We start from the raw sequence: 19,087 nt of genomic DNA, 5'->3' as shown, positions 1-19,087 counted from the left end.
TTAAGGTCATTTCCATGTGTCAATTGGAAGTATTCTTTGTCAAAAAAGCAATTTTCTTAATTGTTTAAATGAATTGACAATTCAATATGTTGGGCTAGCTTGAGCATTGTTGAGGAGTTTGATGATCAAACATGTTTGCAAGGGTCAAATGTTTTGCAGAATTTGTGAATATTGTTTATATTCATGTTGTTTCTAAATAATTTACTCGAGGATTATTTTCGACCACTTAATAAAAAATACAACTAATATTCAACTATTTTCTAGTATCAGCATTGATTTTGGCAACAAGTTCGCAATCGGCTTGTAAAGAAAAATAAAACCCAAGAGCGCTTAGAGAAGATGACGTGTGTCTCTTCTAGCTTAGCCAAGGTCATGGGTTCAAATCCATCAAGGTAAGCAGCAGCATTAAAACTCTAAGGAAGAGTTTGCCGCCCATTTGGATCCCACAAGACTCAAGGGATTAGTCTCTGCAGTTACCGTGGAAAATGGAAGCAATTTTCCTGCTGTACCAGCAAGATGCTGTAAGACATCTGAACCGTCCGATCAAATACCAGTGGTTGAGATCAAATTGTATGAAAACTAGCAAAACAAATCTGAACCGCTGGATCATTTTTCTATGGCCAAGAACAACAACTGCGTGAAGCACGCCAAAAAACTAAAAAAAAAAATAAGGGATGCAACCCATTTAGTGTATCAAGGTGAATTTTCCGAAATCACTGTGAGCAACCATTTTATCTTTTACAAACTCATGGTGGCTCACGCTGGTTTCCGCAAACCCACCGTGTTACCAAACAAGCACTTATCTCACTGTTTATGTACATTCTTAGATATAAAAACTGTTCTTAATCAACATTATAAGAACAGTTTTTCTTTAAGAATCAAGTTTGTACAATTGTTAAATCATCACAAGGAAATTATGTACAGCTTAGAGATGCATTGACAACTTATTGAAAGCATAAATTGTTCAACGACACCGTGAATTAAGGATTCCACCAAAGAGAATAAAAACACATGTGAGTATGAGAGAGAGAGTCGTTTCAAAAGTTTTTAAAAAGTGGTTGTACAAATATCATTTCTCTATTCTAAAACAGCTTCCCCACATTCTATCGCATGCTTCACATAGCACAGAAACATTGTACAAGTAAAAGAAAGTATATAAGAAAATGTAAATAAAGAAAAATAAAATATTTAGCTTCAAGGAAGGATGCTTCGGTTGAATGAATTAAATTAGAATTAGTTCCTATTAAACCTTGCCAAATATTGCTAATGTTTTGCGTCAGCTACTTCCCTCTTCAGTGCCCTCTTTGCTCGTCTCTCTCTGTCATACGTTTTGAATGCTCTTGGTCTTTCTTTTTTGGCTCGCGTGATAAACTTGCTCCTGAATCCTGGAAGCTTGGTCAATGGACCGGCCGAGCTTCTTGCACTCGGCCCTTACATAATTGTTGTCTCCCAATCTACGGTTGCCAATCCAAACACTAGCCGAACCAGTATAGTAAATCTCATCATCTAGATCACCATTAGCTTCTTCATTGATATCTTAATCAGTCGAGCACTCTTCAACAGTTAAAGGCTTGAACCACTTGGCTCAAAGTAGTAGGCGAACACTTTCCTCAATCTTGAATACTGCCAAGCGTAAAAAGTCTAGCATTTAGCGCACACAATTTAAGCCACTTCTCTGAATTAAGCATGCGTTTAGATTATTGTCAAAGAGAAATTGAATTGTCAAAAAGAAACTAATGCAAAACTTAACCTACAAAGTTGTATAATTGGGACAACAAACAAAGTAGTTTAACTACATTATTTGTTTGAATTGCTTTCTATTACTTCAAAAGTTCGTGTTCACGGAGAAGGTACTATTTTATTGAACATAATTGACAAAGCTGATAATTTTGACAAAAACACAACTGTTAAACGTCTAAAACAAGATTGCAATTATCTAATTATTCGGAATACTTTTGGGATAAATTATTGAATTAGCAAAAAAGGAATTCAAGCAGTCTCCCTGTGTAATCTAACTTCAACCAAACATTAATAGCCCAGGTATTTCCAAAACAGAATTTAGGTCCAATCCATCAGGTATCTCCTATATTGCTCTTCGACCAATTCCTTTGCAATATTAACAAGATGACTAGCTCAACTTCCTTTGATTAACATTTCAACAAGCAGTAGCATGAACTGAATCAGATATAAAAACCAAAATGAAAAGTATCATCAAATGTGCGATAGCAGTTAGGAACTCAAATGGATGGAAGTTTGAACCGAGGGCCGGTAACTTTCTGACTGTATGTCGCCTAATGAAGGATGCCTGTTACACTACACAAAAATAAAGTATTACCATTAACAACAAGTACATATCACACCTAAAAAGATCTCTAAACCTCAAAACATTAATTAAACATTATAGTTTAAAACTAAACAAATATACATCAGAACATCACTTATCTGAAAAGAAAATATCACAACAGTTTAATCGGATTCCCTTAAGGGAAATCAAATGAGGTAATTGCATGGCTACGTGAAAAGACTTCCCGCCAAAACACTTGTGATTTTCCTTTTTGGGTATATAAAAATTGAACTGAAAGGATATGATGATAATAATGCCTAGTATTGCCAACTAGGCTAACAGTAATTAGCTGAAAGGATATAATACAATTATAAAAGAAAGATAATAATGCAAATCATATAAACCTCTAGCTTCAGTTTAAGTAACAACTCGGATCCAGATCTATCCACGGTTCAGACCTATATGTTTTTCAATCAAACAGAAGCATAACCAATACAAACCAGGTCAATTTGATTGATGTAATCATAGATTTTCCATGCCCTTATCATGACCTATATGCCCCAACCATAAATTCCGTCGTAAATTCTTGATGTAGCCATTTCAGTAATGAACAGATGACGTGTGCATATGTGAAGTCCTAACGAATATCATATCAAAGCTAGACATATTGTATAACTATTCAATGCATGTTACCACATTCTTCTAAATAAAAGTTGAATTTCAGCAAATGTTATAAATGAGCTTGTCAATTGTTCAGGATTAAAATCCAAAGGGGTTTTGCATTATGCAACCACAATTAAAATCAAAAGAGGTTTTGTATTTTGCAACCTCTCAACAGAACAGACTATAAATGATTACAATGCCCACTTGTGTCCCCCAATCAATCTTGTGGGAATCTATAATGCTTAATCCATATACTAACTGAACTATTATAAGGCTTTGCTTTACTTGTGGAAAATTGATAAACTAATAAATTGATATTATACAAGTTCACTCTAAACATGTTATAGATTTTCAAATCTCATGCACAAGAGTTTAAAAGCAAACCAAGTTACATTTACTTCAAGCTCAAACAAGAAAAATTAACATCAAATGTAATGCTTGTTTGTTTTTGCGGTGAAATTGGCAATAAATGTACGCCTATCTTGAAGCCACTCTTTCTGACTTCTATTTTTCAAGTTGGAAGTGCTATGGAACACGCTTAATAGTAGTTGGATGCCAAACCAAACATACAAGTAGTATTTTTCTCTAAATTAGTTTCACAAGAAAAGACACTTCCACTGAACAATATCCAAGAACACAAAATATAATTGAAAATCTAAATCAATCCAAAAGAAATTGGAAACTAAACATTGTATTATAGGTAAGCAAGAAAACATGATTTCCATTCACTTAATTTCAAAAGTAACAGAAAGAGATGTTTCTTTACCAGTAAGCATGTTTGCAACCTTTTTTTACAAGAGCAGTTTCTTATACAAACAGATGACACATTCTGCCATCCTTTCCAAATCCAACATGATGATTTTCTTCTTCTATACAACCTTTTCCTCCCTGCACATCAACAATAACAAAAAATTAAACAATAGAATCGAACCCCTAGAAAAAGAACAGAGAAAAAAATTCCCAAATTGGTTGCTCAAAATAAACAATAAACAATATTATTATCAAGGTGTTAAAAGCAGGTCCGTTATCGCAAAAAACAGTCTCGACAAAAAGGTATAGGTGGTTGCCAGTATTGTATTTCTCCATTTTAACATAGCGAACATGGTGAATAACACTATTATTGCCAACTATGCTTATATGGATACATATTGATTAGGTTATTTTGATTGAATTTTATGGATGTGAATTACAGATACTTGGTTTTGGGGAAAACATGTTTCCATTTAGGCCTACTAGACCATGCTACAGCTCTTCTCCAAATAGGAAAAAGCTTCAATAGAGCTGCATTCCGCTGCAACAACTCGTCTTAGTCTGATGACCGCTTCTCTAAATGTAACATACCGTTCTCCGACAACAACCTTTCAAGGCCATCAATAACCACGCCATCTCGAAGCCCTCAAACTGAATGTGACTGTAAACCAGCTCCTTAAACCCACCTTTGTAAACGTGCCACCTCAATTGCTGCCTTTGACGCCGAACTTTACTCAGAAGCCATCTGACACTTCTCAAAAGTCATAGACAGTTGCGGCACTCGCGTTCCTTGCCAAATGCTACCTGCTCAAAGCCTTAGAGTTTCATTCAGCAGGTACAATTGTTGATTCAATAGTTGATTGTTACAGAACGTTGTCACTGGAACATCTATTTTAGAAACTTTACATTGCTGCCAAGATTGCCGTCACGATCTTGAACATTTAAAGTTTCTATACAACATGAATTTGCGTGATCGTAAACTCTTTGTTGATCCTATATGGAAACCCTACAATGTTCGCTATAATGAGATTCCTGGGAAGATTGGCGTCATAACAGCGAAAGTTGAACAACTGAAACAAAAAGTGTACAATGCTGAAAAATTTAATATGGATTACTATGCTTTGATGGGGTTGCCATGCGGGTGTGATCAATTAAAATTGGAGAGGGCCTATTGTTTGCTTGATTTGAGGTATAAACCAGAGACAACCATACGTTTCATCACACGATGCAAACTTGCTGATGAACAGGATGTTCAGCCAGTTAAGCATAGAGCGAGGATGTCTATTGATTTGTTCTATAAATTACACCAGAAAGGGTATTCAAGTGTACATGTAGGTGCAAATGGAGGAAGGTGGTTTTGCAGTTACAACAAACTTCTGCAGATGCAAATGCACATGAACATTCAGCTCTTGAATTGCAAGAAACAAGTATTGATATGCCTGCAAAACTATCTTCAGACGTTTGCATTTGAATGTTTCATGCAATTCAAGAACTGAATGTACATGTGCATTTGCATGCGCAGAAGTTTATTGCAACTACAAAACCATCTTCCTCCGTTTCTTGTCGACTTCTTCTTCCATATTTGTAGTCATAACACTTGAATACCCTTTCTGAAGCAATAGAACAAATCAACAGACATCGTCGCTCTACCCTTAACAAGCTAAACATCATGTTCATCATGAAGTTCACGTGTGATGAAACGTATAGTTGTTTTTGGTTTATGCCTTAAATCAAGAACACAGTAGACCCTCTCCAATTCAGATAGATCACACTCACGTGGCAACCCCATCACCACATAGTAATCCACATTAAACTCTTCAGCATTGTCCATTTTTCGTTTCAGTTGTTCAACTTTCGTTGTTATGGTGCGAATCTTCTCAAGAATCTCATTATAGCGAACGTTGTAGGGTTTCCATACAAGATCAACAAAGAGTTTACGAACACACAAATTCATGTTGTATAGAAACTTTAAGTGTTCAAGATTAGTTTCTAAAATAGATGCTCTGGCTTCAAGAGCATGGAAACATTTGGGTTCCAGTGACAATGTTATGTTACAATCAGCTATTGAATCAACAATTGTACCTACTGAACGGAACGCCAAGGCTCTAGGCAAGTAGCATTTAGCAAGGAATGATTGAGGAGCGCTGCAACTGTCTATTACTTTTGAGAAGTGTCGGATGGCTTCAGAGTAAAATCTGATGTCAAAGGCAGCGATTGCGGTGGCACATTTACAAAGGCAGAATTTTATATTTTTAAGGAGTTGGTTTACAGTTTCACATTCAGTTTGAGGGCCTCGAGATGACGTGGTTATTGGTGGCCTTCAAATGGTGTCGTCGGAGTACGATATGTTATATTCAAAGACGCGGTTATTAGACCAAGACGAGCTCTTGCAACAGAATGCAGCTCTAGCGAAGCTTTTTCCAGTTTGGATACGAGTTGTTGCAAGGTCTAGTAGGCTTAAATGGAAACATGTTTTCACCAAAACAAAGTATCTGTAATTCACATTCATAAAATTCAATCAAAATACCCAATAAATATTTATCCCCTGGAAGGATATGGTAATAATAATGCCTATTATTGCCAACTATGCTAACCTTAACTAGCTGCAAGGATATAGTACTATTATAAAAGAAAAGTAATAATGCAGATCATATAACCTTCATCCTTCAGTATGAAATGTGATAGTGAGGCAATTTCCTTAACAGAGAAAGTAATATCAAAAGGAATGGAAAAAATAACAAAATACACCCTCCGGTCACTATTATAAGCAAAAATCAACATTTTAGATTCATTCAATTAATGATGTATGTGGTCTTTATTATATACCACATACATCATTTAATGAATGAATCTAAAATATAGATTTTTGCTTATAATAGTGACCGGAGGGTGTATGTCCCAAGAAACAACTCAGATCCAGATCTATCCACATTTCAGAGCTATATGCTTCTCAATCCAACAGAAGCAGAACCAATACAAACCAGGTCAACTTGATGTAGTCATAGATTTTTCATACCCTTATCATGACCTATATGCCCTAAGCATGAACTCTCGTAAATTCTTGACGAAGTCATTTCAATAATGAACAAATGTCATGTGCATGTGTGAAGTCTAACAAATATCATATCAAAGCTAGACATATTGTAAAACTATTCATGTTTTCATCCAAGAACTTAAACTCTTAAAAGACTTCATCCTAACATGAGAACAAACCCTCTATGACCGAATAGCCATAATGAAATCAATGCATGTAACCGGTCACCACATTCGTTTAAGTAAAAGTTGAATTTCAGCAAATGGTATAAATGAGCTTGTCAATTGTTCAAGGATTCAAATCCAAAGGGGTTTTGCATCTTGCAACCTAAAAGACGCGGTAGGTCCCCTAAATACCCAATTCTTTGAGAGTTGTGTACCGCGTACCCAAACCCGTACCACATACCGAAGAGAATTGCGAACCAGGTGACTATGATACTAACATAAGAGATTATATATGATTACGTCGGTCATTAGTGTCCCCAATCAATCTTACAGGAATATATAATGCTTAATCTATATACTAACTGAACTAATGTTTAGCTTTACTTGTGGAAAGTTGATAATAACTAATGAATTGATATTAAACAAGTTCACTCTAGACTTGTAAAGATATTCAAATCTCATGCACAAAGAATTTAAAAAAACAAACACAATTACATTTGTTTCAAGCTAAAACATGAAAAAGTAACATATTTTAGATACAAATCAGTCACTCCTAAGCTATGAAGCACGAACACCAGACACGACACGGACACTGACACAGCGACGCAGCTAATCATTTGAAAAAATCACATAATTAAATGTAATTACAAGTGTCGGTGTCGTGTCGGTGTTGGACGCATGTCCGACACCGGGACACGCTTAATCCGAGGAGTGTCCGCGCTTCATAGCTCCTAAGTCATCAGGATAACATTTAATGTAGTGTCTTTCGCTAAATTAGTGTCACAAGAAAAGATACTTCCATTGATCCATATCGAAGAACACAAAAACTATTACTGAAAATTTAAATCAATCAAAAAGCAATTGAAAAATTAACAATATTTCTTTACCAGGAAGCATCCTCGCATCCTTTTACAAGAGCAGTTACTTATACAAACATGACACACATTCCGCCATGCTTTCCAAATCCAACATGATAATTCTTATAGAATTGAACACAAGAGTATCAATTCGAACCCTAGAAAAAGAACATAGAAATAAAAAACAATCCCAAATTGGTAGCTCAAAATAAACAATATACAACAATAAATAATATTATCATCAAGGTTTAAAAAAACAGGTCCATTACCACAAAAACAGCCGCGACGAATAGGTAGTGAACAAAAGTCACAGAAACGACCGCTACAAAACGCCGCTATGCGACGGTGAAATGTTGTTCTGCCGCGGCAATCGGTGGGAAGAAATTCATATGGGGTTAGTTCGAGGACAATGCATAGTATATATATGCAAGATCCGGGTTTGAATCCGGGCCACAAAAAACAATATAAAGCAAAGGAACAACAAACTATATCTAAGACCGTCTTATGTTAAATAAAGGTAAAATAAAAATTATATTTTACAAAAATGAATAAAAAAACTTGGGTGAAGAATTTTTAAAAAGTATCGATTATATACTTGTATTAAAATATATATTTTTTTACAAAAAGAAATGATATTCATTCCTTCAAATTGATAGAGTACATTAATACATTGCAAATTCGCTAAAAACAAAAGGATGAATATGCGAACAGTTAATAACATAAAAATAACATAAAAAGGCAAAGTACAAAAGTCTACACATATAACTATATTCAAGTCTCCGGAATACCCATGTCACCGGATCTGCAACGTGGACGACAAGTCATTCGATCTGCACTAGATCGAAGCTGACCTGACAATCTGAACCGAAGAAATACCTGACCAAATCAAGAAAGACAAAAAACGCCGCACGAAGACGACAAACAGACCAACGTCGCACTAAGACGACGAAATCACAAAATAAAAGACGAAATAGATGTGAAAATCACTGATTTCAATAAAAGGGAAAGAGAAAACGAGTTAGATGGGTGATTTTTGGTCAAAAATTAACCCTAAATCATCCCCTCTTTAATGAACGAAGAAAAAAAATTAGGGTTTTGATGACGGCTAACAAGAGAGAAAGGGAGAAGAGAGAGACTGAATTTATCACTTACCAAAGGATATCATTCAAAGTGTCAAAATTTCAATTATACCCTCCGTCCCTAGCTATTACTCCCTCCGTCCCTTAATGTAACCCCCTTTGTATTTTTCACATTTCTTAAGAAAAGTTGTCAGTGTAATTAATGTGTCTGTTTTGTGTATTAATATTATCAAATTGTCTTTTGTTTGTATGTGTATTAAATTTGACTATTCATATTTCAAGACAAGTTAGTAGTATTAATTAGGGGTATGTTTAGGAAAAAAGTAATAAATGCATCTAGTAATTTGAAAAGGGGGTTACATTTAGGGACAAAAATAAAATCAAATGGGTGGTTACATTAAGGGACGAAGGGAGTAAATAATAAACAAAAAGGTATGTTTCTGTAAAAGAAAAAAAATGAAAATATTATTATTATATGAACTAGAAAGAAGACAAATACGATTGCATTTTATTTTATATAATTTATTTTATAAGTATAACACTAATTTAATTTGATAGTTTCAGTTTCATAATATTTATATCATCCAAATTTAATAAGATTTGAGTTTCAATATCAATGTTGCATGTTTATAAATTTAAATTAAAAAAAGTCTTTATTTTTATTTTTTGAAGGGAGAAAAATCTTTTGTAACCAAAGAAAAAAAGAAGGGAGAAAAATCTTTATTGTTAAATGAAAATTTATATATAAAAAAAACTGATCAAATGTAATAATAACCTTATTTAAATCTCTTTATATCATACTACCTCCGTCCCTAGATATAGGAACCTTTCGCAAAAATTACGGATATTAAGAAAGTTGGTTGTAGTTCCTTCAAAAAAAAAAAAGTTGGTTGTAGTATTAAATTTGTATAAAATTACTATTGTTTTTACAATTTTATCCTTAAGAGAGAGAGTTAATTTATGTTTTCAACATAATATTTATTGTTGATTGTAGAAAAAGATGCAAAATAAATAAGGGTATGTTGGTACTTGAAAATACCAAAGGGGTCTTATAAAAAGGGACAAAAAAAATTCTCAAAAGGGTCTTATTATTAGGGACGGAGGTAGTAGCATATATAGATGACATTTTTCTTGCTAAAATAAATGAAACAAATTACCTGCTACTTTTTCCGGTCTCAATTATAAGTAACATTTAATTTTTCATTTTTCATTTGTCTGAAATTGCTGCCAATCCATTTCTGACCAGCGACCTGTAGCTAAAAATTACAGAAGCTTTGCCAGGAGAGCAGTAAGAATGTAACGATGTCATACAGAATTGATGCCTATATATACTAATCTCATTTTCATTGACTTAAAAAAATGAAAAAATCAATTTCAATCAACAAAAATGGTTAGACATTTTGTATTAAAAAATTCAAAATTTCTTAAAAACGATCCATGTTTAGTATTAAAAAAATGTTCATTAAAATAATGACCATGTTAAGCAAACGAAGCAATTGGACTCAAATGTATAATGAGTTTCACTAAAAAAATAATAATTCAGAAAAAATTTGAGTTATATTCCTAAATAGAACAACTCTTGACCAGAGTTTAATTACCTGTTTCAAATTATTACGACCCTTTTCCATGGCCATGTTGAGTATGACCAAACTAGTTTGCATGTGTCAAAAGAAGACATTATGAATACTGTTTATATTCAAGATAATTTAATTGATATTTATTTTGAAATTACTAAAACTAAAATACAATTAATATTCTTTTCTAAAAACAATTTCGTATCAGCACTGGTTTTGGTAACAAGTTCAGAGAGGAGGGAATGCATTTTTAGAGCAAGTTGCAACTAAAACCGTGTTCAGTGCAATTAAAAGTAAAATACAATTAATATTCTTTTATAAAAACTTGTGGACTCATCATGAGTTTTTACTGAGTTACACAATTAAAAGTAAAATGTTTGTGCAATTCTTAAATCTGATGTATCATAGAAGTTTTGCACAATTTCTTTGGTATCTCCACAATTGGAGTTATCTTTATTTCATTCATCAATTTGAAATGCTTTGCTTTGAAAAAATAGCAGACATCAGCATTATTGAGGTGCAAGGATCATCATCACAAGTAATTATGTACAACTTGGAGATGCATTCACAACTTATTGAAAGCCTAAATTGTTCAATCATACAATGAGTTAAAGGATTCTACCAACCAAGCCATTATTCTAAAACAGCTTCCCCACATTCTATCACATGCTTCATAGAGCATAGAATCACTGTACAAGTAAAAAAATATTTAAATGAAGAAAAAGAAAATATTTAACTTCTGGGAAGGAGGCTTTGATTGACAGAATTAAATTAGAATCACTTTCTACCAAACCTAGCCAAATGCTGCTGATGCTTTGCTTCAGCTGCCTTATCAGCAGCTTCTCTTTTCAGCGCCCTCTTTGCCCGTCTCCCTGTCATAACTTTTGAATCCTCTTTCTTTTTTGGCTCGCGCGATGAACTTGAGCTTGCTCCTGAATCCTGGAAGCTTGGTCGATGGACCGGCCGAGCTTCTTGACGCCCAGCCCTTACAAAACCGTTGTCTCCCCATCTACGGTTGCCAATCCGTACACTAGCTGAACCACCATAATAATCCTCATCATCTAGATCATCGTCATTTTCAAACTGATAATAGTAGTCAACTAATTCTTCATAGATATCTTCTTCAACCACACGCTCTTCAACAGTTAAAGGCTTGAACCATTGAGCCCGAAGTAGTAGGCAAACACTTTCCTCAAACATGTAATCTCGAATACTGTCAAGAATAAAACGTCAAGAAATTAGCACATGATTTCAACCACTTTTCTGAATTAAGGATTCATTGAAATTAGTGTCAAAGAGAAATTGAATTGTCAAAAAGAAACTAATAACGTATAATGTTGTATAATAGGGACAACAAATTACGTAGTTTAACTATTTGTTTGACCGACTTTCTAGTAAAAAAGTTCATGTTTGATGAGATGGTAGTATTCTATTGAACTGTGAACATAATTGAAGGAGCTGAGAATTTTGACAAAAAATAAAACTGTTAACATCTAAAACAAGATTGCAATTATCTAATTATTCAGAGTACTCTTGGGAGTGGAAACCAATCTGAAAATTTAAATTATTGAATTGGTAACAAAGTACGGTCTCCCAACATAATCTAATTTCAAACATTGAAGATTTCATCTTTATATTCATTAACCAGATATAGATCAGGTATTTCCAATATAAAGTTTATGTCCATCCATCATGTATCCATAATGAAATCCTATAGCCACGGTGACAACCTTTACAAGGAATTCAGCTATATTAACTAGATGATCAGTAAAGCTGAAAATTTAATGAAACAACAATGGTTACACAACTTGCTTTGATTAGCATTTCAACAAGCAGTAGCATGAAGTTAAAAACCAAAATAAAAAGTGATATTACCTTCCATCAAGTGTGCGATGAACGGTTAGGAACTCAAATGGATGTTTGCACTGAGGGCAGGTAACTTTCTGACTGTATGTCGCCCAATGAAGGATGCATGTTACACTACACAAAAGGAAAGCAAAACCATTAAAAACAAATACAGACTCAACAAAAGTACAAACATTAGTTTCAATTAGAAGTAAATATACTTTTATAAATCCAGAAACATTCTAGTTTAAGAAAACACAAAAATACATCAAAACATCACTTATTTCAGAAGAACCTATCACACCAATTTTATCAGATGCCCTGAATTTTTTTGCCCATAAAACAGTTACAATTTATATAGCATGGAATCAAAGGCAGAATATCCGGTACTATTGAAATTTCTACTATGCTAACCTTAATTAGCCAAAATGATATAATACATTTATGAAACAACAACAACAACCAAGCCTTATCCCACTAAGTGGTGTCGGCTACATGAATCAAATGATGCCATAGTGTTCTATCAAAAACCATGTCTGTCTCCAATTCATTAATCTCTAGATTCTTCTTAATAGTTTCTCTTATAGTATAGTATATAATAAATTCAGGAAAGAAAACCAATCATGCAAATTCCGTCTGAAATGTGATAGTGAGGAACCTTCCTTAACTAATAAAGTAAGATCAAAAGCAATGGAAAAAATAACTAAAATATGTTTTTCAAAAGCAGGCAGAACCAAAATACAAACCAGGTCAACTTGATAGAGTCATAAATTTTTCATGCCCTTATCATGACCTATATGCCCCAACCATAAATTCTTGATGTAGCAAATTTCAGTAATGAACAAAAGTTCGTTGCATATACGAAGTCCTGACATATATCACATCAAAACTAGCTTGACACATTACAAAACTATTAATGTCTTCATCTACGAAGTTAAACTCCTACAAAACTTACAAAACTTCATCCTAACATGAGAAAAAAGAAAGAAAAAAAAACCTCTCTTATGAATAGTCATTATGAGTTCAATGCATGTCACCCAATTTTTTTCAGTTAAAACATGAATTTTAGCAAATGTTAAAAATGAGCTTGGCCAAGCTTCAATTACAAAGAGTTTATGCATCTTGCAATCTCAAAGACATGTTCCATTCAATCTTATCCATTATAATTCTTTGTATTAGTTGTGGAAAATTGATAACGAACTAATAATTTTCATTTGGAAAGTAGCACTAAACATGATTACCATACACTTAATATTCAAAAAGAAAAGAAACATATAGAGAATTTTATTTTTACCAGTAAGCATGCTCGCAACCTTTAACAAGAGCAGTTTCTTGCAACACTATCTTATCTAAACAAATTGCACACGTTCCACCATGTTTTCCAAATCCAACATGATGATTCTCCTCTTCTTCGCTCCCATTTTCAATCTACATAACAACAGAATCAAAAACAGATAACCCTAATAGGTCGCTAAAAAAAATATACGACCCAAAACACAAATATTGAAACTTTGATTAGAAAACCCAATTGGGTACGCGAAAAAACCTAAAAAACCAAAATTGAAATACAAAAATGTAAAAAAGAAAATACCAGATCTTTGATTGAAAGACGGTGAAGATCGTCTTGGATCTTGACGAGTGAAGAAGACATAGTGAGAATTGAAGAAGTATGTGTGTGGAGAAGGTGAAAAAGCTAAAGAAGATAAAAAGGACGGAGAGAGAGGGAATATGGGAGAGATGCTGAAGAATTATTCGGAGATGAAGAAGATTAGGGAAACAGTGAAATAATTCAATTCAAAGTCAGGACCGAATGAAACCACGAATCTTTATTTTATGGTATTTATTTTAATAATATAATATCGGAATTAACAATAATATTTTTTTATGGCCGATTTGGTTGGCAGGAATATTGCATGTTATATACAGAGGTCAGAGTTCGAACCGGACACTTCATTTTTCCACATTAAAATGTTTGAGCTGTAGTCGTTGACAAAAAAGAAATTATTATTTAGGAAGGATTTTTTTTAAAGAAAATGGATGCATATGGTAAACTTGACCGGGATGTCCCCGTGTGTTTAGCTCAGTTGATAAGAACAATGCATAATTTATGCAAGGTCCGGGGTTTGAACCCCGGACACCACAAAAAAAACAAAACTTGACCTAGATCGTCTCCTGCTCTTCTCTTCATGTTTTTTGTCCTGCACTAATCAGAACCATCCATCTATCATACCGTGTTCGTTGATCTCAAAAGGAGAATAAAATCAATGGTTAAAATTGGACAGGACCCTTGTGGAAGATGAGGATCCGTGTCAATGGTAAACCACCTGCAACACCTTAAATATAATAAAAAGGAACTCTCGAAAAATATAATAAAAAGGAAACACATGCAAAAGAAGAAGAGGACATGAACCAAAATATTTGCTAACGATAAAAGAAAAAAAAACAAAAAGGCGGGACGAAAGTCAAACCCAGAACACGGGAAAAAACACAAAAAAAAAAATCAAGAAAAAAAAAGAAATAGAACAAGAAAATAAACATGACACAAAGAAAGACTTATAATCAACCTGTCCCTTGAGCGGGTATTATCAACCTCAAAACCTTTTTGCCATAGAAACAACACCTTAGTGAAAGGTTCTTCCGTAGTGTTAGCATGCATTTTCGACAGGCTATATTAAATACAGTCAATGGAGTTTGACTTTAAGATTTGAAGAAAAGTTAATATGTATGACATCTTTATCTAAGTTAATATGTATGACATCTTTATCTAGTCGATAATATGGACTTAGCAAGATTGTTGTTTTGAAGATTAGAGTTCGACAAGCAAGAAGACGTCGAAGGAAGATTGGTTCCAGATAAGCCAAGTAACGATTGCTTTCAAAGAATGCCATTTGAATTTCAAAGCAAAGAGGTGTTCATAGCCGTTAGTAGCAGTTATAGTTTGGAATGTCTATGTGTAGGTAGTTTTCTAGTATAAATATCAGTTTCTCATAGGAAAAACGAGTCACGGTTCAACCATGCAGAAAATTTACACTCAAACTATCTGCATCTAGAGAGAAACGAGTTACAAGTCGGAATGTATGAATGTGTGTACCAATTTACATTCAATCAATGCAATTTAAGTTTGTTTCTTTAAATTCCTTTGCAATTTACTTGTTCTTTTCGATCATTTTACATTCCTTCTTTTGAAGTAACTTCGACAAATTTAACTTTGTTTAAGTTCGACGGTTATCTTCATCGTTTTTTTCATAACAATATAAAGAACATTCATCAATTTATGGAAAATAACAAACACAATATGTCCCAAAGATTTACTGGTTGATCTTGCAAGCAATTAATTTTAAACCAGCAGTTGTTGACTAAAAATCAAGGTAAACAAATTGGCACGCCCGGTGGGACTGTTTGTGCTTTTGTTTAAATTTTTCTTGAAAATTTGTTCTTTTAAAACTTGTGATCTATGTTTTGTATGTGCTTAAGAAGTAAGAGACAACTTCCAGAAATGCTACGTCCTCCAAGTAATAATACTTCTCAGCCATCTCATCCTGCGACCACACAAGCCCAACATCTGCATCGAGAGCATCAGATAAAACGCTTGAAGCACAGAATGGGCAACAAATCCCACAAGGAATGCCAACTTTTGGCGCAGGTTTTTCGGAGGCAATGGGGGCAACTATCCCTATTCATTCTTCGACAACTATGCCTGCGGTGGTTTAGACTACCGCTTCAGCTACTCTGTCTAACACAAATCTTAGGGGACAATCTGAAGTAGATAATATAGTCACAAGGAAGGGGGTTTGAATTGTGACCCTTTAAAAATTATCCTGCAACTTAAAATTAATTCTCAAGTTGTTTTACTTGGAATGTTTAAGTTAGTGAAGTGACTTCAGAACGTTCTGAAGTTCTTGTGTAAAAAACAGTTTGATAAAGTTAATGTGTTTGTGTGTGCAGTGTATACTGAAATTAAAGAGTATAAAGAAGAGAGAAAGAACTCACAAAGATTTATAGTGGTTCACCCAATGTGGGCTAGTCCACTCATCACAATCTTGTGAGAGTTTCCACTGTGATGCTTGAGATAACCTCTCAAATCTTGCACCTTACAACCTTTGTTGACCTGAACAATTACAACAATGTATTCTCTCAGCCTCAGCAGGCTTGCACCTTCTTGCTAAGTTACCCACTTAGACTTTTACAACATTTGCTCAAACTAACACTTTAGTACCCCAAGCTAGATGAGACTTAAATTACAATTTGTATGGAGTTTGAATGTTTGAGAAACAAACAAAAAGATAATGGAATGAAAAGTTATCTTTAAAGAGATAACAGAAAGAATTGATTTACACTACAAGAAGATATAAAGAATCTCAGTGATGATCAATTCAAATTGCAAGAGCTTCAAACACGTTTCAAATGTTTTCTTGTATGCTTTGCAATGGTGCAAGTAATGTTGAGTCTTTGATCTCTATTTATAGAGTTTTTGGGCTCATATAGCTGTTGTAAGGTGATCGATGGTGTTATGCCACAGAATGTTGTTGTGTTCTTCAGGATGAACATCAGAATGTTGTTGTGTTCTTCATCAGAATGTTGATGTTCATCAGACATTCATCTAGGTTCATCATATAATGAATGAACACATGAGTTTCTGGATTTGTCATATGTGTTTCATATGAATTTCTGGGCAATATCCATAAGTAATAACTTTTCCACATACATCAGAATGTTGTTGGATAAAGTTGAACAAAGTTGCTCCAGATCTGCATTGGATTATGTACAGGAGAGAGAATAGTGGATTATGAAATCTTCAGGCCCATGCTTCTATGAGATATGCAAGGATACTATACTATATCATATCTCACATGTGTCCTTCTTTGATTGATCATGATCAGATCTCCATTTTGCTTTGCCTTTTAAATTTTCACCTACTGTACTGTTCACGGTATGTAGCATGTGCAAAGCTGAACATTCTGATCATCAGAATGTTCCATTTGTTTTCACTTAGGATGATTTGTAAGACTTGTACTTGAAGTAATCAATCCTAATGGTGAAAACATAATCGAAGTGCAGTGATTGCAACATCTAGGATGATATTCTCGTTGGAATATACCTAGTACTTCAATGTTCATAGTTTTAATGAAAATTGAATATCCTTTTTGACATTTAACTTTGTAAATGCCTTTATTGCTTGATTGGTCCATGCAAACGTACTTTTTTGGACATTTGTTCATGTCATAAGTGACTTGCATGTTCTTGAGATTCTTGGTTTGTATAAGAACAACCTTCTGACCTCTGCTTTAATCTTCTAATCAACTCACTGAGCAACATTCTGAACTAACTTTCTGACCTCAGAGTTAGTTCATAAAACCAAATGTCCTTTGATTTCTTGAATCTTGGTATAATTTAAACCATGTTCTTGTCTTAGTAAAACACTCAAGAGCACAAGTTAAATACAAAGGAATTAATCAAAGTCCATTAATTCCTTAATCATCGAGGTTTATTATCTTTAAAATTAATTACGGATTTTACCTCAACAATCTCCCCCTTTTTGAAGATTATAAATCTATGATTTAGGATTATTGATTTTGATTATATAATAAGAGTTTCAGAACTTGAAAATTTATTTTAATGCTCTCCCTCATTTTTATAATCCAATATGATGAGTTTTTAAGAACTTTTTAAAAGCTCCCCATCAATTTCATAATTCATTGCATAAATAAAAATATGCACATTTGAACCAAAATCAAATTCATTCATTAATGTTAAACATGAAGTACAATTACATGATTTATAAAGTTCAAAAACAAAAAAGAAATTCAAAGTACATGATCAAGCAAAAAATGAAGTTTTCTAAACTCCAATATTATTGATCACTAGCCTTACTTAGGGCCTAAACTTTGAAAACATAAGACAATAAATCCTAAAGCTTCTCCCCCTTTAGTAATCTGCAAAAAGGACAGGGAGGTGGTCCAGAAAAGATTTAGGGAGTTGAATCCCCAGAATCAGAGGATGGTTCTGATTCGAAAACAGTTGGATCATCAAAAACAGGTGGTGTTATAGCCAAGCCAAGAGCATGGACATCTACGGTCCATCTAGCAAGCACATAGGCAATCTTGTGAGTTTTTGTTGAAACTCTAAGATCTCTAGCAGCCATTTTCTCAGCCCTTGAAGGCTTCTTAGCATGACCGAAAGCTTCAGCCTTCTCTTTAGAAGGACCTTCACTAGAGACAAAAGTGTGTAAAGACTCAAAAATATCAGGGATGTCTGGAACCTTTTTGGTGGTTTTGTTGGTGATGGGTGGAGGAGAAAGAGGCACATTGTTTGGAGTCAAGAGAGGAGAGATTAGAAACTTGCTAACACCAGCAGTTGAACCCATAGTTGATGTTGACACATTAACATTCTGAGCAGGTTCCACATTATGAGAAGTTTGAACAAGAAGCTCTACTTCCATAGAAGGCAAAGATCATGAAGCCATAGGGTTAGGATCTGCTGACAGCTGTTCAACAGGTTCAGTGGGAACATTCTGAGCCACAATTTCCAGAACATTCTGATTAGTATTTTCCTGAACATTCTGATCAGCTGGCTGAATGTTTTCATTTTCTTCCTGACCATCTTGGAACACATCATTGTTCAAATCAGAGCCAAAATCTTCAATGTTAAGATCAATTTGATTAACAATGTGTCCACGTTCTCTAGCAAATTGAGTATTTCCTTCATCAACTTCCATTTGTTGATTTTCACGTCCAAAAGCATTGGATACCAAGATCTCAACAACTTCCCTTGTATCATCATCAACTTTCTGGGCATGTTGCTCAATATTTTCATCAACTCTTATATCTTTAGAGGGTT

General features: G+C 34.0%; 1 protein-coding gene, 1 long non-coding RNA gene and 2 pseudogenes across 2 annotated transcripts; 1 reads left to right on the top strand and 3 right to left on the bottom strand.

Moving 5' to 3' along the window:
* Positions 1–1,014: 1,014 nt before the first annotated feature.
* On the bottom strand, positions 1,015–8,710 carry LOC146937565 (uncharacterized). Its single transcript, XR_015030979.1, has 4 exons — positions 8,022–8,710; positions 7,783–7,910; positions 3,714–3,835; positions 1,015–2,305 (listed from the first exon to the last, which is right to left on the bottom strand). It is a non-coding gene; the product is annotated as an uncharacterized LOC146937565 (long non-coding RNA).
* On the top strand, positions 3,873–5,193 carry LOC146937567 (uncharacterized; annotated as a pseudogene).
* LOC146937566 (uncharacterized) lies at positions 5,167–6,482 on the bottom strand (annotated as a pseudogene).
* Positions 8,711–10,947: 2,237 nt separating the features above from the next.
* Positions 10,948–14,062, bottom strand: LOC146937564 (uncharacterized). The gene is made up of 4 exons (XM_085751822.1): positions 13,842–14,062; positions 13,545–13,678; positions 12,281–12,385; positions 10,948–11,618 (listed from the first exon to the last, which is right to left on the bottom strand). Exons 1-4 carry the CDS (start codon positions 13,899–13,901, stop codon positions 11,183–11,185), a joined length of 735 nt encoding a protein of 244 aa, XP_085607948.1. The 5' UTR covers positions 13,902–14,062; the 3' UTR covers positions 10,948–11,182.
* Positions 14,063–19,087: the final 5,025 nt, after the last annotated feature.

The sequence above is a fragment of the Medicago sativa genome, chromosome 3 (assembly GCF_051527215.1).
Source record: "Medicago sativa cultivar Bolivia chromosome 3, Bolivia_mono, whole genome shotgun sequence".
In the NCBI taxonomy this organism is placed as follows: Eukaryota; Viridiplantae; Streptophyta; class Magnoliopsida; order Fabales; family Fabaceae; genus Medicago; species Medicago sativa.
Note: the sequence above shows the minus strand (reverse complement) of the source record. Positions and strands in the feature narration are given on the sequence as shown.